Source organism: Heterodontus francisci, chromosome 8 (genome assembly GCF_036365525.1).
Source record: "Heterodontus francisci isolate sHetFra1 chromosome 8, sHetFra1.hap1, whole genome shotgun sequence".
Lineage (NCBI taxonomy): Eukaryota > Metazoa > Chordata > Chondrichthyes > Heterodontiformes > Heterodontidae > Heterodontus > Heterodontus francisci.
In genome coordinates this window covers 50,315,332-50,340,722 of record NC_090378.1, presented here as the reverse complement: position 1 = coordinate 50,340,722, position 25,391 = coordinate 50,315,332, and the positions used below count along the sequence as shown (strand labels likewise).

General features: G+C 43.8%; 1 protein-coding gene across 1 annotated transcript in view; it reads left to right on the top strand.

Annotated features, from left to right (window-relative positions):
• zfyve9a (zinc finger, FYVE domain containing 9a) overlaps window positions 1-25,391 on the top strand; it is a 175,941-nt gene that overhangs the window by 41,450 nt on the left and 109,100 nt on the right. Inside the window, exon 4 of the mRNA XM_068037133.1 lies at window positions 15,639-17,845. Coding sequence (XP_067893234.1) covers window positions 15,639-17,845 — 2,207 coding nt within the window. The remainder of the gene's footprint in view (window positions 1-15,638; window positions 17,846-25,391) is intronic.

Here is a 25,391-nt window from a genome sequence, read left to right as displayed (position 1 = left end):
TTATGCCTTTCAGTAAGGGGATCCTGCTTTGCTAGCTTGTTTGCTAGCATTTGTTAGATTCCTTAGGAAACTGTAACAGTAGTAGTTACAGTTTACAGATTAAGGGGTTAACGAGCAAGTGAAGGAACTGTTGGAAGATTATAAACAAAAGCAAAAGGAGCTACAGGCTTCTACCAACTAAGATTGCAATTGTAAGTATATTCCGTTTGTATTTCCAAACAAGCATACAATATATAACTTTGGTAATCACCTTTTTTTATTCATTCATGGGATGTGGGCATTGCTGGCTAGGCCAGCATTTGTTCTCCATCCCCCTAATTATCCATGGGAAGGTGGTGATGAGCTGCTGCCTTGAACCGCTGCAGTCCATGTGGATTAGGGACACCCATAGTGCTGTTACGAAGGGAGTTGAAGGATTTCGACCCAGCGATAGTGAAGAAACGGCGATATAGTTCCACGTCAGGATGGTGTGTGGCATGGAGGGGAACTTGCAGGTGGTGGTGTTCCCAACCATTTGCTGCCCTTGTCTTTCTAGGCGGTAGAGGTCGTGGGTTTGGAAGGCGCTGTCTAAGGAGCGTTGGTGCGGTGCTGCAGTGCATCTTGTAGATGGTACACACTGCTGCCACTGTGCATCGGTGGTGGAGGGAGTGAATGTTTGTGGATGGGGTGCCAATCAAGTGGGCTGCTTTGTCCTGGATGGTGTTGAGCTTCTTGAGTGTTGTTGGAGCTGCACCCATCCAGGCAAGTGGAGAGTAATCCATCACACGCCTGACTTGTGCCTTGTAGATGGCGGAGAGGCTTTGGGGAGTCAGGAGGTGAGTTACTTGCTGCAGGATTCCAAGCCTTTGACCTGCTCTTGTAGCCATGGTATTTATATGGCTACTCCAGTTCAGTTTCTGGTCAGTGCTAACCCCCAGGATGTTGATAGTGGGGGAATTCAGGGATGGTAATGTCATTGAAAGTCAAGGAGATAGATAGTTAGTTAGATTCTCCCTTGTTTGAGATGGTCGTTGCCCGGCACTTGTGTGGCGCGAATGTTAGTTGCCACTTATCAGCCCAAGCCTGGATATTGTCCAGGTCTTACTGCATTTCTACACAGACTGCTTCAGTATCTGATGAGTTGCGAATGGTACTGAACATTGTGCAATCGTCAGTGAAAAACCCCACTTCTGACCTTTATGATTGAAGGAAGGTCATTGATGAAGCAGCTGAAGATGGCTGGGCCTAGGACACTATCCTGAGGAACTCCTGCAATGATGTCCTGGGGCTGAGATGATTGACCTCCAACAATCACAGACGTCTTCCTTTGGACTAGGTATGACTCCAGCCAGCAGAGAGTTTTCCCCCTGATTCCCATTGACTCCAGTTTTGCGAGGGCTACTCCATATTATCATCCACAAAAAGCAGGACAAATCCAACCTGGCCAGCTACCACCCTATCAGTCTACTCTCAGTCCTCTGCAAAGTGATGGAAGGGGTTGTTGATAGTGCTATCAAGTGGCACTTGCTCAGCAATAACCTGCTTCTCTGATGCTCAGTTTGGGTTCCGCCAGGAGCACTCAGCTCCTGACCTCATTACAGCCTTGGTCCAAACATGGACAAAAGAGCTGAACTCCAGTGACTGCCCTTGACATCAAGGCAGCATTGACTGAGTATGGCATCAAGGAGCCCGAGCAAAACTAGAGTCAATGGGGATCGGGGTAAACTCTTCGTTAGTTGGAGTCACACCTAGCACAAGGAAAAGTTGGAGACATACCTAGCACAAGGAAAGATGATTGTGGTTGTTGGAAGTCAATCATCTCAGTCCCAGGACATCACTGCAAGAGTTTCTCACGGTAGTGACCTAGGCCCAACCATCTTCAGCTGCTTCATCAGTGACCTTCCCTCTTTCATAAGCTCAGAGGTGGGGATATTCATTGTGCAATCATCAGTGTTCAGCACCTCCTCAGATATGGAAGCAGCCCATGTCCATATGCAGCAAGACCTGGACAACAACATCCAGGCTTGGGCTGATAAGTGGCAAATAACATTTGTGCCACAGAGGTGCCAGGCAATGTCCATCTCAAACAAGAGAGAACGTATCCATCTCCCCATGCCATTCAATTGCATTATCATCGCTCAGCCCCCATTTTCAACATCCTGAGGGTTATCATTGACCAGAAACTAAACTGAAGCAGCCACATAAATACTGCGGCAACTAGAGCAGGTCAGAGTCTGGGAATTCTGCGGCGAGTAACTCATCGCCTGTCTCCCCAGTGCCTGTCCACCATCTCCAAGGCCTAAGTCAGGTGTGTGATGGAATACTCCACTTGTCTGGATGAGTGCAGCTCCAACAACACTCAAGAAACTCGACACTATCCAGAACATAGCAGCCTGCTTGATTGGCACCCCATCCACCACCTTCAACATTCACTCTGTTCACCAACAATGCACCGTGGCAGCAGTGTGTACCATCTACAAAATGCACTGCAGCAACTCACCAAGGCTCCTTCGACAGCACCTTCCAAATCCGCGGCCTCTACCACCTAGAAGGACAAGGGTAGCAGATGCATGGGACCACCACCTGCAAGTTCTCCTCCAAGCCACACACCATCATGACTTGGAACTATATCGCCATTGCTTCATTGTCGCTGGGTCAAAATCCTGGAACTCTCTTCCTAACAGCACTGTTGATATGCCTAGACTCTAAGGACTGCAGTGGTTCAAGAAGGCAGCTCCCCACCACCTTCTCAAGGGCAATTGGAGATGGGCAATAAATGCTGGCCTATCCAGCGCCACCCATATCCTATGAATGAATAAAAAAAATTTAACACTTTGCACAGTATTTGAGCAATGTTTTTGGTGAGATGGATAAGGCTTTGTTGAGTATCAATTATAATTCTGAATTAGATTGGATTTGGCACCAAATGTATGTCGTTTAACAGTGCTTAAGAAGATTTTGATTGAACAGTATTTTAAAAACTCAATTTGGACAGTTTGCTGGATAGATCTATGGATCAGATAAACTAGTATTCAGATGTTAACTGTCTGCAGTGAAATTGAAATGTTCAATGCAAATAGGAATGACCAACCAGAGGAAAAGTGAGGTGAGACACCTATATTGTGCCACCTTTCTTTGTATACATTTCACTGAAAGGTTAAAATGAGCAGATGTTGGGGACTGGTGATTTACAGGAGGTAAAAAATATATATTTTGCTACGCAATTGTCAGCATTCAGACATGAATAAATTGTTTGGGCAGGGACATAAATGTTTGTTTATTTTGTGAAATAACAGTTCAAGTTTGTATTTTTAAGGAGTTCTGTGTGATAGTTTCTGTTTGTACTTGGAGTCATAGACTTGTACAATTGTATGTTTTATCAGTGTTGTCAGATTTAGTATTTTGGAAATTTTGTTGAAAGAATGTTGAATTAATATATTTTCTACAGTTCTGTACTTCTGACTTTATGTGGCTCAGTTTATGTTTTTGGATTATGCATGCTGTAGTTTGGTAGCACTTGCATTATTTGAATTTGTGGCAGTTATTGTTTCATTCTGTTTAATATACTAGTTTTTTTTCTTTGTAATCTGTGTATAAAGCTGTTTTCCATCTTTTGAGATGTTTTGACACCTTTTCAAAGCACAAAATAATATTTTAATTTATAAAATAATAAAATTCTGGAAATACACAGCAGGTCACAGAATCTGTAAAGATTAAAGACCCATTATTGATGTTTTAGATGTGTATCCCTTAATCAGAACAGAAGACTGAAAGATAAATATGAATTTTATAAGGTTGGGGAAAAAGGTCAGAGAGGATGAGATGCTAGTTGCAGAGAGGCGCTAAATGGTTTTGATGCTTTGCAAAGAATTAGAAAACTGTTAGATGACAGAAAAAATCAATTGGGGAGGTAATAGAGAGAAAGACACCAAATACTGCCAATAATATAGCGTGAAAAGACATGGAAAGGCCCACACAAATCAAAAGAGGTGAGGGGAACCACGCTATGAATGCAACAGATCAGAAGTTGAACTGAAACTACTATTAGAGATGTGATGGATTTTAAGCAAGTACAGAGGCAGGGAAGGGGGAGAGAGGGAAGAACAAAAAGGAAGGTTTCTGATAGGATGGAAGTCAGGAGAGATTAAATGACCAAGGGATGATGCAAGGCAAAAGGAAATGGTAATGGATGGGTGAAGAAACAAACAATGTGTTGAGAGGAGGTGTAGATGGAAATAGCAGAATCATTACCAACAATTGCTGTCTGAAAAAATGGGGGCAGAGTTTATGATCTGAAATTAATTGAACTCAATTGAGTTTGAAGGCTGTAAAGTGCCTTATCGAAAAATGAGGTGGTGTTCCTCCAAGCTTAAGCTGAGCTTCATTGTAACAGTGTTGGAGGCCAAGGTCAGAGTGGGAGTGTGGTGAAGAATTAAAATGATAGGCAACCAGAAGATCAGGATCATGTTTGTGTTCTGCAAAGTGGTCTGCATTTACTTTCCCCAATGTAGAGGAGGCTGCATTATGAGCAGTGAATACAGGATACTAAATTGAAAGAAGTACAAGTAAATCGCTGTTTCCCCTGGAAGTAATGTTTGGGACTCTGGACTGCGGGAAGGGATGAGGTAAAAGGGCTGGGGGTGATTGAGTAGTGGACCAGATTTTTGCAGAGGAAATGATCCCTTTGGGACGTTGGGAGGGGAAGATGTGTCTGGTGATGGCATCATGTTGGGGGCTGGTGGGATGGAAGATCAGGACAAGAGGAACCCTATTGTGGTTCTGGGACGGAGGGGAAGGGAATGGTTACAGTTGAGGGCCTCGTCGACCATGGAGGAGAATGCTCCATTTCAAATGTCTGGTCACTTCTCCTTTCTCCCAGTACTGACACACCAACCCCACATCACAAGTACCCTGTGCTTTGAAGTAAGTGGAAGATATGGGTAAGGTTTGAAGATACTGAAATGTATTTAGTCCAGAGAGCTGCAGAACGATAAAGTACAATCTTTATTCCTGAAGCTCTAATTGATCCCATTGCATCTCCTGTATTTTTCCAATTCAAAGACTGAAATGTCAGAGTAGGAATGGGCAGGAGAGTTAATATGGCAAACCAGAGGGTGGTCAGTATCATATTTGTGGATATAAAGGAAATGTTCAGAAGGCAGTACTCATAGTTATGGTACTGGACTGGAAACAGAGTTTGAGAGATTGCAGAGCTCTGAGCTGCAGAGGGATCTGGGTGTCCTAGTGCATGAATTGCAAAAGGTTAGTATGCAGGTACAGCACCTAATTAGGAAAGCTAATAGAATGTTACCGTTTATCGCGAGGGGAATTGAATACAAAAGTAGGGAGGTTATGCTTCAGCTATGCACGGCATTAGTGAGACCACATCTGTACTGTGTACAGTACTAGTCTTATTTAAGGAAGGATGTAAATGCATTGGAGGCAGTACAGAGAAGGTTTATTAGACTAATAGTTTAGTTTTAGAGATACAGCACTGAAACAGGCCCTTCGGCCCACCGAGTCCGTGCCGACCATCAACCACCCATTTATACTCATCCTACACTAATCCCATATTCCTACCACATCCCCACCTGTCCCTATATTTCCCTACCATCTACCTATACTAGGGGCAATTTATAATGGCCAATTTACCTACCAACCTGCAAGTCTTTTGGCTTGTGGGAGGAAACCAGAGCACCCGGAGAAAACCCACGCAGACACAGGGAGAACTTGCAAACTCCACACAGGCAGTACCCAGAATTGAACCTGGGTCGCTGGAGCTGTGAGGCTGCGGTGCTAACCACTGCGCCACTGTGCCACCCACTTGGAATGGGCAGGCTAGGCTTGTATCCGCTGGAATTTAGAAGAGTAAGAGGTGACTTGATTGAAACATACAAGATCCTGAGGTGTCTTGATAGGGTGGATGTGGAAAAGATGTTTCCCCCGTTGGGAGAATCTAGAACTAGGGGTCACTGATTCAAAATAAGGGGCTGCCCATTTAAGACAGAGATGAGGAGAATTTTTATCTCAGTCGTGAGTCTTTGGAATTCTCTTCCTCAAAAGGCAGTGGAAGCAGAGTCTTTGAATGTTTTTAAGGCAGAGGTAGATAGGTTCATGATAAGCAAAGGGGTGAAAGATTATCGGGGGTAGATGGAAATGTGGAGTAATCAGTTCATGAGCGTATTGAATGGCGGAGCAGGCTCAAGGGGCCGAGTGGCCTACTCCTGCTCCTAATTTGTATGTTTGTATGTAAATGTCACAAATTGGAAAATTGAATCTCATAAATGTGGTAACTTGTGTTTATGAACTAGCAACAGAAAGTGACCATGAAAACTGACAGATTGTTGTTTTAAAAAAAAAAATTGGTTCGTTATTGTCCTTCAGTTGACGGAACATGCCACTCCTCTGGCCTAGGTGTAACTATCTCACTCTTGCTCTCTGGGCAACTCAGGTGGGCCATAAATACTGCCTTGCAAGTGTGTCCCAGATCCTAAGAGCAAATAAAATGTGCAGTCTCCTGATCTGTTTTGGGTTTCCTGAATTTAGAGTAGACTACATTGAGAAACAAATACAATATTATAGACTGAAGGAAGTACAAAATACATCTCCACTGATGTGCCAGTTGGAAGGGGTGTTATAACTGTGGACAGTGGTTTGGGAGACTAGATAAATGCAACAGGCATTTCCCATTGTTGCATGGGAAGATGCTGAGGGAAGGCGTCTCAAAGTAAGCATGGTGGGAAAAGGGTACTAAGGGAGCGCTGCACTGTTGGAGGTTCTGTCAGGTGAGATATTAAACCAAGGCCCCATCAACACTTCAGGTGAACTTTAAAGATCTCACTCTTTGAAGTAGAGCAGGGGAGTTCTCTCCATGCCCTGGTCAACATTTTATCCTTCAACCAGCACCTAAAACAGGTGATCTGGTTGTTTGTTACATTGCTGTTTGTGCAATCATGCCATGCGCAATTGGCTGCTTTATTTCCTAAATTAAAACAGTGACCATACTTCAAAAGTACCTCATTGGGTGTAAAGTGTTTTGGGATGTCCGATATCTGTAAGGGACTAGCCCCTCTGGAAAGCAGAGTAGATGGAGAAAAAGTGCTTATGTTTGGGGTGTGGAAAACAAAAAGTGTCTGCAAAGAGATACAGATAGGTTAAGGCAAAAATTTACCAGATGCAGTATAATGTGGGAAAATGTGAGGTTGTCCACTTTGTACGAAGAATAGAAAAGCAGATTATTTAAACGGAGAGAGACTGCAGAGGGATCTGGGTGTCCTCATGCATGAATCATGAAAAGTTAGCATGCAGGTACAGCAAGTAATTAGGAAGGCAAATGGAATGTTGACATTTATTGCAAGGAGCATGAGGTAGGGATATAATTGCATTGGAGGCAGTTCAGAGAAGGTTCACTAGGTTTTTTCCTGGGATGAATGGGTACCTTATGAGGAAAGATTGAGCAGGTTGGGCCTATGCTCATTGCAGTTTAGAAGAATGAGACATGACCCTATTGAAACTTTTTGTCCTCACAACTTGCTTTCTTATCTTCCTATTTTTGTATTCTTTTCTTTCTTTTCTTTCTTTTGGGCCTCCTTATCTCGAGAGACAATGGATACGCGCCTGGAGGTGGTCAGTGGTTTGTGAAGCAGCGCCTGGAGTGGCTATAAAGGCCAATTCTGGAGTGACAGGCTCTTCCACAGGTGCTGCAGAGAAATTTGTTTGTTGGGGCTGTTGCACAGTTGGCTCTCCCCTTGCGCCTCTGTCTTTTTTCCTGCCAACTACTAAGTCTCTTCGACTCGCCACAATTTAGCCCTGTCTTTATGGCTGCCCGCCAGCTCTGGCGAATGCTGGCAACTGACTCCCACGACTTGTGATCAATGTCACACGATTTCATGTCGCGTTTGCAGACGTCTTTATAACGGAGACATGGACGGCCGGTGGGTCTGATACCAGTGGCGAGCTCGCTGTACAATGTGTCTTTGGGGATCCTGCCATCTTCCATGCGGCTCACATGGCCAAGCCATCTCAAGCGCCGCTGACTCAGTAGTGTGTATAAGCTGGGGGTGTTGGCCGCTTCAAGGACTTCTGTGTTGGAGATATAGTCCTGCCACCTGATGCCAAGTATTCTCCGAAGGCAGCGAAGATGGAATGAATTGAGACGTCGCTCTTGGCTGGCATACGTTGTCCAGGCCTCGCTGCCGTAGAGCAAGGTACTGAGGACACAGGCCTGATACACTCGGACTTTTGTGTTCCGTGTCAGTGCGCCATTTTCCCACATTCTCTTGGCCAGTCTGGACATAGCAGTGGAAGCCTTACCCATGCGCTTGTTGATTTCTGCATCTAGAGACAGGTTACTGGTGATAGTTGAGCCTAGGTAGGTGAACTCTTGAACCACTTCCAGAGCGTGGTTGCCAATATTGATGGATGGAGCATTTCTGACATCCTGCCCCATGATGTTCGTTTTCTTGAGGCTGATGGTTAGGCCAAATTCATTGCAGGCAGACGCAAACCTGTCGATGAGACTCTGCAGGCATTCTTCAGTGTGAGATGTTAAAGCAGCATCGTCAGCAAAGAGGAGTTCTCTGATGAGGACTTTCCGTACTTTGGACTTCGCTCTTAGACGGGCAAGGTTGAACAACCTGCCCCCTGATCTTGTGTGGAGGAAAATTCCTTCTTCAGAGGATTTGAACGCATGTGAAAGCAGCAGGGAGAAGAAAATCCCAAAAAGTGTGGGTGCGAGAACACAGCCCTGTTTCACACCACTCAGGATAGGAAAGGGCTCTGATGAGGAGCCACCATGTTGAATTGTGCCTTTCATATTGTCATGGAATGAGGTGATGATACTTAGTAGCTTTGGTGGACATCCGATCTTTTCTAGTAGTCTGAAGAGACCACGTCTGCTGACGAGGTCAAAGGCTTTGGTGAGATCAATGAAAGCAATGTAGAGGGGCATCTGTTGTTCACGGCATTTCTCCTGTATCTGACGAAGGGAGAACAGCATGTCAATAGTCGATCTCTCTGCACGAAAGCCACACTGTGCCTCAGGGTAGACGCGCTCGGCCAGCTTCTGGAGCCTGTTCAGAGCGACTCGAGCAAAGACTTTCCCCACTATGCTGAGCAGGGAGATTCCACGGTAGTTGTTGCGGTCACCTTTGTTTTTATAGAGGGTGATGATGTTGGCATCGCGCATGTCCTGGGGTACTGCTCCCTCGTCCCAGCACAGGCATAGCAGTTCATGTAGTGCTGAGAGTATAGCAGGCTTGGCACTCTTGATTATTTCAGGGGTAATGCTGTCCTTCCCAGGGGCTTTTCCGCTGGCTAGGGAATCAATGGCATCACTGAGTTCCGATTTGGTTGGCTGTATGTCCAGCTCATCCATGACTGGTAGAGGCTGGGCTGCATTGAGGGCAGTCTCAGTGACAGCATTCTCCCTGGAGTACAGTTCTAGGTAGTGCTCAACTCAGCGGTCCATCTGTTTGCGTTGGTCAGTGATTATGTCCCCCGATTTAGATTTGAGGGGGGTGATCTTCTTGATGGTTGGCCCAAGAGCTCTCTTCATGCCATCATACATTCCTCTGATGTTTCCGGTGTCTGAGGCCAGCTGAATATGACTGCATAGGTGTTGCCAGTAGTCGTTTGCGCAACGCCTAGCTGTTCTTTGTGCAGTACTTCTGGCTGCTTTAAGTGCTGCGGATGTTAAATCGCTGGGGGCTTTCTTGTAGTTCAAAAGTGCAATGCGCTTAGCGGCTATGACAGGTTCCAGCTCTTCATTATGAGATTGAAACCAGTCTGCATTTCTCTTCGCACTTTTGCCGTAGGTGGTCAAAGCTGACTCATAGATGGCGTCTCTGATGTGGGCCCACTTGGTCTCAGCATCCCCTGTGGGAGTGTTTTGAAGGGCTGTTTCAAGTGAATTTAGAAATTTTTGTAACAGCTGTGGGTGAGAAATTCTGCTCGTGTTGATGCGCGGGTGGCCCTTCTGCTTGGAATGATGCAACTTCTTTGGTCTGAGTCTAACCTTGCTGCACACCAGGGAGTGGTCGGTGTCGCAGTCCGCACTGTGGAAGCTGCGTGTGATTTGAACACTGTTTAAGGCGGCTCGCCTTGTGACAATGAGGTCTAGCTGGTGCCAACGACGTGATCTTGGGTGCCTCCATGAAACCTGGTGACAGGGTTTAGTGTGAAAGAATGAGTTGGTGATGCAGAGGTTATGATAGGTACACAACTCAAGCAGTCTCTGCCCGTTCTCATTCATCCTTCCAACGCCATAGCGCCCAAGGCAGGAGGGCCATGAGTCATGGTCGGCCCCAACCCTGGCATTAAAGTCCCCCAGCAGGAATAGGTGTTCGGTGTTGGGGATGCTGCTAATGATGTTATGGAGTTGTTCATAGAACTGGTCTTTAGCTTCAGGTGCGGAGCAGAGTGTTGGAGCATAGATGCTGAGTAGGTGTACTGGACCAGAGGTGGTGAGCAGTCGGATGGACAGTATGCGTTCCGAGCCATTTGAGGGAGGCTCTATCATGCTGAGCAAGGAGTTTCTGAGGGCGAAGCCCACTCCATGCTGTCTTGGTTCTTCAGGATCCCTGCCCTGCAAGAAGAAGGTGTAGTCTTGCTCTGCTAGAGAGCCACTCGCGGGGAGGCGAGTCTCCTGAAGTGCTGCAATGTCCACATTGAATCTACTGAGCTCGTTGTTAATGATGGCGGTCTTCCGAGAATCGTTGATTTGTGTAAGGTCTTCCGACAGGCCAGGACACATAGTTCTGACGTTCCAGCTTGCAAAGCGAAGGGCTGGTACCTTCTTTCCTTTTATCATGTTGTTTGGTGCGGTGTATCAGTCCACCTTTCGGGCAATGACCCTGAGCTCCAAGCACCCATTGAAGCAGGCAGACTGTGGCGGGACAGAACCTTATTGACCGGGGGCTGCCCGGTTTGAGGCGGGCGGTAGCTGTCCAGTGAGGTGCAGTGACCTCTCCCACCGACAAAGGCAACCCGTAGCGCCCAGTTTCTACGCCAATTTATCTGGACTTATAACCCGTAACTGCTGCCTTCCGTGTTGTTTTAGTCGCTGTGAGGCAACTATGGAGTGACCTCTCCATGGCGCATGCCTGGGCAAATTTATGGAGGTTGAGAGTTGCCCAGTCGTCAAAACCCCCCTCTCGGCCTTTCTGGTGGGGTCCAAAGGAGTGCAGGACACGACGTTTGGCACCAGTATGGCTGCAGGAACTGTCCTCACAACTTGCTTTCTTATCTTCCTATTTTTGTATAGTCAGCAAATTAGGCTGTAATACACTCTGTCCCTTCATCCAAGTCATTAATATAGATTGTAAATAGTTGAGGCCCCAGCACTGAACCCTTTGGCACCCCATTAGTTAGTTTGCCAACCTGAAATGCCCCATTTATCCCAACTCTCTGTTTTCTGTTAATTAGCCAGTCCTCTATCCATGCTAATATATTACCCCCAACACCATGTGCTCTTACCTTGTGCAGTAACCTTTTATGTGGCCCCTTATCGAACGCCTTTTGGAAATCCAAGTACACATCTACTGGTTCCCCTTTATCCACCCTGTTTGTTACATCCTCAAAGAACTCTGTTACAAGTGCTTTATTTTTAATTTAAAAAACTTGGAGTTCTGTGTTTTGAAAGACTGAGGGAAAAAAGGATTTTCTCAGAGCATTGAATGCTGAACTGGGTGGGGAACAGCCTGCAAGGCAATTGGTTTCCAAGCAACTCAGCAGAGGGAAATGATTGTCACATGACTGGATTGTTGGAGAGTTTTAGTTTCATTTTGGCAGTGGGAAAGTAGTGTGTGCTGGACAAACAGGCATGCAATGAACTGGGGCTGTGATATACTTGCAGACCAGATAAATAAGACTACTGTCTGTGAAAGAAGACTTGCATCTCTCTTGAAAAGAAATTCTGCATTTGAGGTAGTGGCTGTGTTCTGCCTGGAGAGAAAAAAGACCCGGCAAGAGGAGTTGCTACACTCCTTGGAGGAGCACAGCTTTGCAGAGAGAAAGCCCCTGCATTTTAAAGGTAACAGATTTCTACTGCCTCCAGTCTCTCAAGAATCCCTACCTCGAGTGATTCCTGTTAGTCCTGTGTTTTTCAGGAGATCTTGAAATCTCAAGAGAGCTTTTACTGTTAGACTGCTACTTAAAATATCCAAGTAGACCTGTTGCTACACCCTTTTGCTGAAAGATCTGTGTGACGCCCGCTGCAGGTGAATTGCCTTGAACGCCTACCCATCACAAACTGTTCATTAATCTCACCTGGAGAGACTTCGAGTGGCATCTGACTATTCGACTCTGGGACACCTCACCAATCTGGTAATATCCTATCAGACTGTGATGACCAATTATTCCTAAGAAATCGTTACAACTCAAAACACTTCTTTTTCCCCGGTTAACAGATTTTTGAATGTGTGTGTGTGCATGAGGGTTAGGAAGAATAAGTTATAATTTTTTATATATAGATTTATCTCATTGTTTAAGATTTTTGGTTTATTAATAAACAGTCTTGTTGTTTAAAGTAACCTGGTTTGGTGTGCTTTATTCTGGGGGATAAATAAAGTGTTTACTTTGACTAATTGCCTGTCGGTGGGAAACTACTTATATGCTGTGACCCGTGGAGTAGTGGGCCAGAATAACAGTGCATTACTCCCGCCTTGGTCATAACTTTGTCATACATGATTTCCCTTTCATAAAACCATGTCGACTCTGCCTGATTGCATTATGATTTTCTAAATGTCCTGTTACTACTACTTCAATAATGAATTCTAGCATTTTCCCAATGACAGATGTTAGGCCAACTGGCCCATAGTTTCCTGCTTTCTCTCTCCCTCCTTTCTTAAATAGATGTTTTCCAATCCGTGCAGACCTTTCCAGAATCTAGGGAATTTTGAAAGATTACAACCCATGCATCTATTATCTCTGCCGCACTTCTTTTAAGACCCTCTGATGCAGGCCGTCACTTAACATGTTTGTCTTTCTTTGCAGCCTCTCTGTGTCCTCCCCATACCTTACCTTTCCACCTGCCTATCATCAGCAAACTTGGATACATTACTCTCTATCTCTTCTAAGTCATTGATTTAGACTGTAAATAGCTAAGGCCCCAGCACTAATCCTTGCGGCCCTCCACTATTCACTGTCTGCCAACTTGAAAATGTCCCATTCATGCCCATTCTTTGCTTCCTGTTTGTTAACCAATCCTCCAGCTGTTCCAATATATTGCCCCCAACTCCATGAGCCCTTATCTTGCCGATTAACCTTTTGTGTGGCACCATTGCCAATGCCTTTTGGAAATCCAGGTCTACTACATCTACTGGTTCCCCTTTATCTACCCTACTAGTTACATTCGCAAAAAACGAATAAGTTTGTCAAATGGGATTTCCCTTTAGTAAACCCATGTTAACTTCTAATTGTACTGTGCTTTTGTTAGTGCGTTATTAAGACTTCCTTAAGAATAGATTCCAGCATTTTCCCAACAACTGATGTTGGGCTAACTGGCCTTTAGTGCACTGTTTCCGCTCTCCCTCCTTTCTTGAAAAGCGGTGTAACATTTGCCCATTTCCAATCTGATGGGACCGCTCCCGAATCTAAGGAATTTTGGAAAATTATAGCTAGCGCATCCACTAGCTCTGCAGCTATCTTTTTTTAGAACCCTACGGTGTAGGCCATCAGGTCCTGGGGATTTGTTGGGTTTCAGTCCCTTAAATTTCTCCAATTCTTTTTCTCTGCTGATATTAATTTCCTTAATTTCCTCACTCTTTTTGTCCCCTAGGTTACCGTCTTTGTATGAAACTTGTGTCTTCTAATGTGAAGACAGACCCAAAATATTTGTTCAATGCCTCTGCCATTTCCTCATTCCCCATGATAATTTCTCCTGTCTCTGTTTCTAAGGGACTAAGGGACTCTGTTTACTTAAGCTACTCTCTTCCTTTTTATATACCTATAAAGGCTCTTACTATCTTTTTTTATTACTCATTTACTTTAATTCTATTTTTTCCTTTTATATCAACTTTTTGGTGGTTCTTTGCTGGTTTCTAAAACACTCCCGATTCTCAGACTTGATAATTTTTTTTTACAACATTGTAAGCCTCTTCTTTTAATCTGATACTATCCTTAACTTCCTGAGTGAGCCACGTATGGGTCATTCTTGCTGAGCTTTTGTTTTTCAGTGGAATGTATTTTTGTTCAACATTTTGAATTGTTTCTTTAAAGGTTTCCCACTGTTCATTTGCCACTAAACCTTTCAGAATATTTATCCAATTTGCCTTAGCCTGTTCTCCCCTCATACCACAAAATTGGCTTTGTTTAAGTTTAGTCCCATTAGTTTTCCTAATACTTTAGTAATAGTGTTTTGTTTTAAGTTCCTCCCTCCCTTTTTTGCCTCTTGATTTTCTACTATTCTTGGAATTTTTTTGTGGGCTCCGTGAAGGCAAACCCATGACCTCTACCACCTAGAAGGATAAGGGCAGCAAATGCATGGGAATACCACCACCTGCAAGTTCTCCTCCAAGCCGCACACCATCCTGACTTGGAACTATATTGCAGTTCCTTCACTGTGGCTGGATCAAAGTCCTAGAACTCCCTTCCTAACAGCACTGTGGGTGTACCTACCCCACATGGACTGCAGCGGTTCAAGAAGGCAGCTCACCACCACCTTCTCGAGGGTAATTAGCGATGGGCAATAAATGCTGGCCTAGCCAGCGACACCCACATTCCATGAACAAATAATAAAAAAAGATACAAGGGACCAATGTTTACTTTAGCTACTCTCCCTTTTTATATGCTTGTCTTGCTAGTTTACTCATTCTAATTTCTACCTTTTTTTTTGTTTAATCGTCCTTTGTTGGTTTCTAAAATGTTCCCAATCTTCAGGGCTACCGCTAATCTTTGCAGAATTGTACGCCTTTTCTTTCAATTTGATGCCATCCTTCACTTCCTTATTTCGTCCTGAATGGTGCATCCTTCTCGTAGACAAGCCAGAATCTGACAACTTTGAGTGAAAAAGTTTCTCCTCTTTTCCCCTCGAGATCTTTATCCAATGATTTTAAATCCATGACCTCTAGTTATTGACTCAATAGTTATTCCCTTATATAACTATCAAAATCTCTCATCATCCTGAAAACCTCTGTTAGGTCACCTCTTAACCTCTATTCCAAGAAGAATAATCCTAACTTTTCCAACCTGTCCTCAAAACTGATGTCCCTCTTCCTTGGTAACATCCTGGTAAATCTCAACTAGTGATTTATAAAGTTCTAGCTGGAGTTGATCTCCATTATTACAAACTGTTCTTGCTAATCATCAGAACTAGTTAAAGCTCCAGTATGTTCTAACTCATTTGTAGACGGTCTGTAATAAAACATTGATCAGAGATTACTTCTTGCATAAATTAAGATTGCCATTTTTAGCATTGTGAATGAGAAATTAATATACATTAATAAATGTGAGAGAAAGTGGAAATGTCATCCTTTACTGGATATCTTTCAGATGTCATTTTGATGCATGGTTCTTTTGGTTTTCCAAAAGTCGATTCAAGGAGAAGTGAATGCATGAGATCAATATGCATTTGACAAAAATTAAAAGTTACTAAAAACTAAATAGATATGTAGAATTAGTTTACATTTGTAATAACACCTGGATTTTTTCTTCTTTTCCAGATGAGACCGAGTCTCCGAGTGTATTTGAGGCAAAGTGGAGTCAGATTTTGGATCCACCCTCTCATTTGTTATCTCTAAATCCAGCCTTGTCTAATGTGAATGTGGGAGCATTGTCCAGTGAGGTGCAAGCAAGACTAAAATGCCGTTCTTCACCTAAATCCGAGATTGCAATATTTGGGAGAGGGGATCACTGTCTTAATGGAAATGATGCTTTGGAAGATCTAGGGCTTGATGTGCAGAGAATTAATAATGTAGGAGTCCCTGTGAGGAATAAAAACAATAGTTGTGATCATTGGCCAAATTCTTCTAAATCATCAGTCAATTCTGCTTGTGAAAATGAAGTGAGCTTTTCTGAAGATATGAGTTCTTCAAGTACATTTGGGTTAGTTCTACAGAATTCTGACAGCCAACCAGCACGGTGTGGTGACGTATTGCAGGAGGACAACGCAAACAGCCAAAATATGTTGAATATTAACAGCTTTATAGTAGAAAACACAAACTTGCAAAGTGACCAGTTGTTATCTGACATGAATGGTCAAACTGAGAAGACTGTTACAATGAAAAGTATTGAACAATTAAACACACTCTATACAGATGAGTTGTCTGTCAACACTGCATTTGAAAGTTTAAGGAACTGTGCAGATTTGGAAAATGTATTGCCTAATTCAAAGGGATCTTGGATAGTGGATGATTTATCAGTTGTTTGTGAACAGAATGTATTGTCTGGGTTTGGTGGTGCTACTGACATAAATGAATTAAGTGATTCATTCTCTAGAAAAATTGAAGCAAATGATGCTATAGAACTTGAAGATGAGTCAATAACACACATTGAAAACAGTTCATTTGTGAAACCTGGGGATGAAGTGAATGGAAGTCTGAATGAAACAGTTAATACACAGATATTGGGTGACCTGGATAATTTTACTGGGCTGAAAATGGACTCTGAAAAAACACAATCTCAACAATCTGAGACCTGTTCTGTGAACAACAAGCCAAATCTGATTGCAGTACAATATAACTCCACAAATAATGGTAATTGTGGAGATGATGGTGGTCATTTTGAGAATGCGATCAGTAGTATGAGTGTTCATCAAAAAAACAGTGAAAGCAACGACATTCTGTTCATGCAGGGATATACCACTGACCTGTCTCATCATGCAAATAAAATATCATCTCAGTCCGAAGCAATGTTTGATAACTTACCTCAGTGCATGAGACAAAGCAATCATCAAGCATTGGAAGATGATGCATTATTACAAAGCAAGATTATGGAGAAAGACTCTGGAAATAATGGTGGGATTGTTTTAGATCTAACAAAGCCATTGGCAGACTCTGTGGTTCCTGATAAAGATTGGTTGGAAGGATCGCATGCCCATTATGCTGATGTGATGGAACAGGTGTCAACACCTTACTGTTCATGTGGTGGATTAGACGCTACATCCATCCCAAGTTCAACCACAGCCTGTGTTTCTAAATCTTTGCCTTTAAAGGAGGATTCAGTGACTGAGGAGAAGGAGATTGAGGAGAGCAAGTCAGAAAGTTACAACTACACCCAACAGCGGGAAAACGATGCATTGGAAGCAGGAGTGGCTAATGGTTTGACCAAATTAAGTATTTCTACTGATATTGCTGATCAATTGAAAGACAATTATTTTAACACTCCCACCCAGACTACTACAGTAACTTGCGCACGTGAAAATGCGGCAAAATTAGCGCTAAATAACGCACAACCAGTCAGTATTCCATTTGGAGGTGCTAGACCCAAGCAACCCTTGAACCTGAAACTACAGATCCCAAAACCTTTGACTAACCAATTATTGAATGACTTGGGCTCAACTAACCCAGCATACAACACAAAAAACAAAAATGTAGGTTTGTTTGATAAAACAGACTCCCCTGAAGATTCCTCCTTGTGTGCTTTGAATGGTGGTGCTTTAGTACCAGATTGCAGCATTAATGGCGATGAATTAGGAGTGTGTTTTAGTGGGGCTTCCAAAGTTATCAACTCTGATTATACTTTGGGATCTGAAAGTCCAGATAATGACCTACGAGCTGGACAGTTTCCAGGAGCCCTCAGAAAGCCATTTACAACTCTAGGTGATGTAGCTCCAGTATGGGTACCAGATTCCCAAGCACCAAACTGTATGAAATGTGAGCTGAAGTTTACATTCACAAAGAGGCGTCATCACTGCAGAGCTTGTGGAAAGGTGAGTTGTCTTTCTGATTATGTGTACTTACATTTTTCAAAGATTTTGAACAGTCATATGATTTAAACAGGATGTGAATTGAGTGGTTGAGTGGAGTACCTTGGGAAAGTAACCAAAAAGATAAGTAATGCTTTAAGTTGACCTGTTGGCAATGACACTGATTACCAGCAACTAACTGGAGATGACTTATGCTTCAACTTCTGTTTGCTGCTTAAAACAATCCTGTTGTACCCAAGACCAGCTCAAAGGATGCTTGTTTTTATGCCCTTTTCTCTCCTTGCACACTGCTTGTTCTCTGCTCAGCACCTCCTCCAACAGCCTGGCTAGGAATTGTAGCCAGCAGTGGGTAATTTGAATCTTACCAGTTCAAAATGCAATAGTCTTGTACTTAATAGTGCTGTGGTACCTATTAGATTTCCAGTGTGGCAGCATTTTTGCTGGAAAGTTTGCCTGATCTTTTAGCACTCTTCATAGTTTGTATTTTGATGCTTTGCTTTCTTTGTAAGCTATTTTACAAGTAGAATGAATGTATTGACTTGTAAAATTCCAGTCTAAAAAGAAAATACAGTTTTATGTCCTATTGCATTTCATGTTGTTTTACAAAATAGTAATAGAGGCTTGGGCCTAATTACCACAATGGATTTATACATTTTTTATCATAGCACATCTGTGAACGAGTTATTTTTGTTTACTATCCTTCATCCATTTCTGTCTTGTCACCACATTGCCTTAATGCTATGGGTCTTAATCTTTTTACTTTTTTATGTGCTTTTTATCAAACACTTTCAAAGTCAAAACAAATATAATCTTCACTAATTTCAATTCCTGTCTGTCCCAGTATCATCAGTACATCTTCATTGGATTCTGCTGTTGTCCCTTATGATGTGTTTTCATTTCCTCCATCTGATATACTCTGTGGGCACATCTGTGAATGTGGTTAGGTAATAGTAATGTAGGACATAATAAGCGAGGCCTGGACAACGTATGCCAGCCAAGAGCGACGTCTCAATTCATTCCATCTTCGCTGCCTTCGGAGAATACTTGGCATCAGGTGGCAGGACTATATCTCCAACACAGAAGTCCTTGAAGCGGCCAACATCCCCAGCTTATACACACTACTGAGTCAGCGGCGCTTGAGATGGCTTGGCCATGTGAGCCGCATGGAAGATGGCAGGATCCCCAAAGACACATTGTACAGCGAGCTCGCCACTGGTATCAGACCCACCGGCCGTCCATGTCTCCGTTATAAAGACGTCTGCAAACGCGACATGAAATCGTGTGACATTGATCACAAGTCGTGGGAGTCAGTTGCCAGCATTCGCCAGAGCTGGCGGGCAGCCATAAAGACAGGGCTAAATTGTGGCGAGTCGAAGAGACTTAGTAGTTGGCAGGAAAAAAGACAGAGGCGCAAGGGGAGAGCCAACTGTGCAACAGCCCCAACAAACAAATTTCTCTGCAGCACCTGTGGAAGAGCCTGTCACTCCAGAATTGGCCTTTATAGCCACTCCAGGCGCTGCTTCACAAACCACTGACCACCTCCAGGCGCGTATCCATTGTCTCTCGAGATAAGGAGGCCCAAAAAGAAAAAGAAAAAAGACATAATAGTATACATTTTGCACATCTTGGCTGAGGACTGTAGTATGTGACTATTTGCATAAGTTCACTTTAGTGAACTGACAATAATGGTTAAGCCTTGATGGTTGGTAAATGAAATTAAATGTTGTGAATCTGCAAGTAAACTGAATCGTTAATGCAGAGTAGCCACTGAATGGAATATCAATCTTAGCTGGCATTTTTATAACTACCTAGATTTCTCATTTCAAAAAAAAATGTTATGAAGGACCACAGTCCATAGTGTAAGACACTACCCAGGTTTAAGAGTGGGAGACCATTGAGTTAAATCAAGAGTGGTATGTTGAACGATGTCAATCTTTGTTTCACTAGACTACTGATGGTCAGAAAGATTGTACAATAAGGGAGGTAAAGAGTTCTGATATCCTAGAAAAGAATGAGTTAAATTCAGTTAACCTACATAAAAGTAACTTTAAAAAAAAAATTAATTCATGGGATGTGAGTGCTGCTGGCAAGGTCAGCATTTGTTGCCCATCCCTAATTGCCCTTGAGAAGGTGGTGCCTTCTTGAATTGCTGCTGTCCATGTGGTGTAGGTACAGCTACAGTGTTAGGAAGGGAGTTGCAGGTTTTTGACCCCATGACAGTGAAGGAAAGATTTAATTCCAAGTCAGGATGGTGAGTGACTTGGAGGGGAACTTGCTGGTGTTGCCATGTGTCTGCTGCCCTTGCCCTTCTCGATGGTAGATTTGGCAGGCTTGGAAGATACTGTTGAAGGAAGCTTGTCAAGTTGCTGCAGTGCATCTTGTAAATGGTACACAGTGAAGTCACTGTGCTGGTGGAGGAGGCAGTGGATGTTTAAGGTGGTGGACAGGGTGCCAATCGAGTAGGCTGCTTTGTCCTGGATGGTGAGCTTTGAAGGTTATTAGAGCTGCACTCATCCAGGCAAGTAGAGAGTATTCCATCACACTCCTGATTTGTGCCTTGTAGATGGTGGACAGACTCTGGGGAGTCACAAGGTCAGTTATTCGCTGTAAAATTCCCAACCACTGAACTGCTCTTGTAGCCACATTGTTTATATGGCTGGTCCAGTTAAGTTTCTGGTCAGTAGTAACCCCCAGGATGTTGGTGGGGGGGTGGGTGGAATTCAGTGAGGGTAATGCTGTTGAACCAGGGAAGGTGGTTAGATTGCCTCTTGTTGGAGATGGTCATTGCCTGCTACTCATGTGCCACAAATGTTACATGTCACTTATCAGCCTAAACTGGAAGGTTGTTCATGCGGGCACGGAGTTCTTCATCTGAGGAGTCATGAATGGTACTGAACACTGTACAATCATCAGCGAACATGTCCACTTCTGACCTTATGACAGAGGGAAGTTCATTGATGAAGCATCTGAAGATGGTTGGGCCTAGAACATTACCTTGAGGAACTCTTGCAGTGATCTCCTGGGGCTGAGATGATTGGCCTTCAACAAGCACAGCTATCTTCCTTTGTTCTAGGTATGACTTCAACCAGTGGAGAGTCTCCCCCTGCTTCCCATTGACTTCAATTTTGCTGGGGCTTCTTGATGCCAGACTCGGCCAAATGTTGTCTTGATGTTAAGGGTAGTTACGCTCAACTCACTTCTGGAATTCAACTCTTTTTTGTCCATGCTTGGACCAAGGCTGTAATGAAGTCAGGAGCTGAGTGGCACTGGTGGAGCATTAGTGAGCAGGTTATTGCTGAGTAAGTGCCACTCGATAGCACTGCCCATGACATCTTCCATCACTTTGCTGAAGTTTGAGAGTAGACTGATCGGGTGTTAATTGTCCGGATTGGATTTGTCCTGCCTTTTGTGAACAGGACATACCTGGGCAATTTTCCACATTATTGGGTAGATGCCAGTGCTGTAGCTGTTGTCAAGAAAACACCAAATGAGGATTTTTAATTCATCGGTTGGAAACCTTCTTTAAACTTTTAAAAGCATCTGGGATCCGACAGTTAACTTGCAAAAAGTTGGCAGCCAAGATGGCCATCACAATTTGCATTGAAATACCTCACATTCCAGGACATCGAATTGAAGATGCATGTCGAACAAGTTTGCATCCAGGACAATGCCACATGAATTTGGAGTCCGATAGCAGCTTCACTTCTAATGGCAAAACATTCAAAGCCATCTTGGAAAATTAACAGTGCAGTCATATCTCCAGGGGGTGAAGATTGAAACAGAGAGACTTGAGAGATATTGAAAATACCTAGTCTCAAATCTAATTAACTTGCAGGCGAGGACATTAGACAATCATGTGACTGCACCCCCCCCCCCCCCCCCAAACAATATGTGGAAAAACTAAGTCTTTTGCAAAAGGACAAGCTCCTGATACTTTGAAGCAGACAAACTTTGAGTGCTAATCAGACAAGACCTCAGTGGGGCTCTCACTCTTAAACATTGCAAGTTTGAAACCTGTCTGCGACTGTGGAATCCTGAAGTCTACCATTGCTGCAGACAGAGACCCTGGGGAGAAAAGCCACCTAAGGAAGACCCTGATCCAAGTGGGCCAGCCACAAAGTGCACTTCTACAGCCAAAGATGTCGAGATCACATCTTCAGCCGGAAGACAACCAAATTACCCAACTCCACGTACTATGTACTTGTTCTGGACTTTAATCCAAACCAGATTCTTTCTTATCACTCTGTACTCTATTTGTGTGTGTCATTCTCGTGTGCGTGACAGAGTGAAAGTGTAGCATAGTTTTATTATTTTATCTAGATTGGGTTTAGATTTTTTTTAAGTACAATGAACTAACCTCTTGTTTAAACTTGAGAAAACCTGCCAGATTGGTTGTTTTGTGATCACAACAAAGGAAAAAGGTAAAACACTCACTGACGTGGTATGCACATCCAAAGTTGTAAAAGGAATATACCCTGTTGCGATTAACAAGGAGAAGGACTAGAGAGGAATTTTGTGACCTCCTCCTCACCTGATCGTAACACTCTGCTGGAACAGCTTGACTAGAGGCGTGGCTAGTTCTGGAGTGCATTCTTCTGTACTACAGCTGGGATGTTTTCAGGGCCCATAGTCTTTGCTGTATCCAGTACCTTCAGCTGTTTCTTTATCACATGGAATGGCATTTGTGATGCTGGGGTCCTTGGGAGGTGATGGATCATCCACTTAACATTTCTGGCTGAAGCTGTTAGTACATGTTTCAGCCTTGTCTTTTGCACTGATATGCTGGGCTCCCCTAATCATTTGAGGATGGGGATGTTTGTGGAGCCTCCTCTGGTTAATTGCTTAATTATCCACCACAATTCCCGATTGGATATGGCAGAACTGCAGAGCTTTGACCTGAACCGTTGTTTGTGGGATCACTTTGCCCTGTCCATTGCAAACTACTACTTTTAGCATGCATGTAGTCCTATCTTGTAGCTTCAGCAGGTTGGCACCTCATTTTTAGGTATGTCTCATGCTGCTCCTGGCATGCCCTCGTGCACTCTTCATTGAACTAGGGTTTATCCCTTGGCTTGATGGTAATGGTAGAGTGAGTGGTATGCCGGGCTGTGAGGTTACAGATTGTGGTTGAATACAGTTCTGCTGCTCTAATAGACACTGTGGGCTCCTGAATGCCAAGTTTTGAACTGCTAGATCTGTTTTGAATCTGTCCCATTTAGGATAGTGGTAGTGCCACACAGCATGATGGAGGGTATCCTTAGTGTGAAGACGGGACTTCAAAGAACAAAGAAAATTACAGCACAGGAACAGGCCCTTCGGCCCTCCAAGCCTGCGCCGATCCAGATCCTCTATCTAAACATGTCGCCTATTTTCTAAGGGTCTGTATCTCTTTGCTTCCTGCCCATTCATGTATCTGTCTAGATACATCTTAAAAGACGCTATCGTGCCAGCGTCTACCACCTCCGCTGGCAACGCGTTCCAGGCACCCACCACCCTCTGCGTAAAGAACTTTCCACGCATATCCCCCCTAAACTTTTCCCCTCTCACTTTGAACTCGTGACCCCTAGTAATTGAATCGCCCACTCTGGGGAAAAAGCTTCTTGCTATCCACACTGTCGATACCTCTTATGATTTTGTACACCTCAATCAGGTCCCCCCTCAACCTCTGTCTTTCTAATGAAAATAATCCTAATCTGCTCAACCTCTCTTCATAGCTAGCGCCCTCCATACCAGGCAACATCCTGGTGAACCTCCTCTGCACCCTCTCCAAAGCATCTACATCCTTTTGGTAATGTGGCGACCAGAACTGCACGCAGTGTTCCAAATGTGGCCGAACCAAAGTCTTATACAACTGTAACATGACCTGCCAACTCTTGTACTCAATACCCCGTCCGATGAAGGAAAGCATGCCGTATGCCTTCTTGACCACTCTATTGACCTGCGTTGCCACCTTCAGGGAACAATGGACCTGAAGACCCAAATCTCTCTGCACATCAATTTTCCCCAGGACTTTTCCATTTACTGTATAATTCACTCTTGAATTGGATCTTCCAAAATGCATCACCTCACATTTGCCCTGATTGAACTCCATCTGCCATTTCTCTGCCCAACTCTCCAATCTATTTATATTCTGTTGTATTCTCTGACAGTCCCCTTCACTATCTGCTACTCCACCAATCTTAGTGTCGTCTACAAACTTGCTAATCAGACCACCTATACTTTCCTCCAAATCATTTATGTATATCACAAACAACAGTGGTCCCAGCACGGATCCCTGTGCAACACCACTGGTCACACGTCTCCATTTTGAGAAACTCCCTTCCACTGCTACTCTCTGTCTCCTGTTGCCCAGCCAGTTCTTTATCCATCTAGCTAGTACACCCTGGACCCCATGCGCCTTCACTTTCTCCATCAGCCTACCATGGGGAGCCTTATCAAACGCCTTACTGAAGTCCATGTATATGACATCTACAGCCCTTCCCTCATCAATCAACTTTGTCACTTCCTCAAAGAATTCTATTAAGTTGGTAAGACATGACCTTCCCTGCACAAAACCATGTTGCCTATCACTGATAAGCCCATTTTCTTCCAAATGGGAATAGATCCTATCCCTCAGTATCTTCTCCAGCAGCTTCCCTACCACTGACGTCAGGCTCACCGGTCTATAATTACCTGGATTTTCCCTGCTACCCTTCTTAAACAAGGGGACAACATTAGCAATTCTCCAGTCCTCCGGGACCTCACCCGTGTTTAAGGATGCTGCAAAGATATCTGTTAAGGCCCCAGCTATTTCCTCTCTCGCTTCCCTCAGTAACCTGGGATAGATCCCATCCGGACCTGGGGACTTGTCCACCTTAATGCCTTTTAGAATACCCAACACTTCCTCCCTCCTTATGCCGACTTGACCTAGAGTAATCAAACATCTGTCCCTAACCTCAACATCCGTCATGTCCCTCTCCTCGGTGAATACCGATGCAAAGTACTCGTTTAGAATCTCGCCCATTTTCTCTGACGCCACGCATAACTTTCCTCCTTTGTCCTTGAGTGGGTCAATCCTTTCTCTAGTTACCCTCTTTCTCCTTATATATGAATAAAAGGCTTTGGGATTTTCCTTAACCCTGTTTGCTAAAGATATTTCATGACCCCTTTTAGCCCTCTTAATTCCTGGTTTCAGATTGGTCCTACATTCCCGATATTCTCTCAAAGCTTCGTGTTTCTTCAGCCGCCTAGACCTTTATGTATGCTTCCTTTTTCCTCTTAGCTAGTCTCACAATTTCACCTGTCATCCATGGTTCCCTAATCTTGCCATTTCTATCCCTCATTTTCACAGGAACATGTCTCTCCTGCACGCTAATCAACCTCTCTTTAAAAGCCTCCCACTTATCAAATGTGGATTTATCTTCAAACAGCTGCTCCCAATCTACATTCCCCAGCTCCTGCCGAATTTTGGTATAGTTGGCCTTCCCCCAATTTAACACTCTTCCTTTGGGACCACTCTCGTCTTTGTCCATGAGTATTCTAAAACTTACGGAATTGTGATCACTATTCC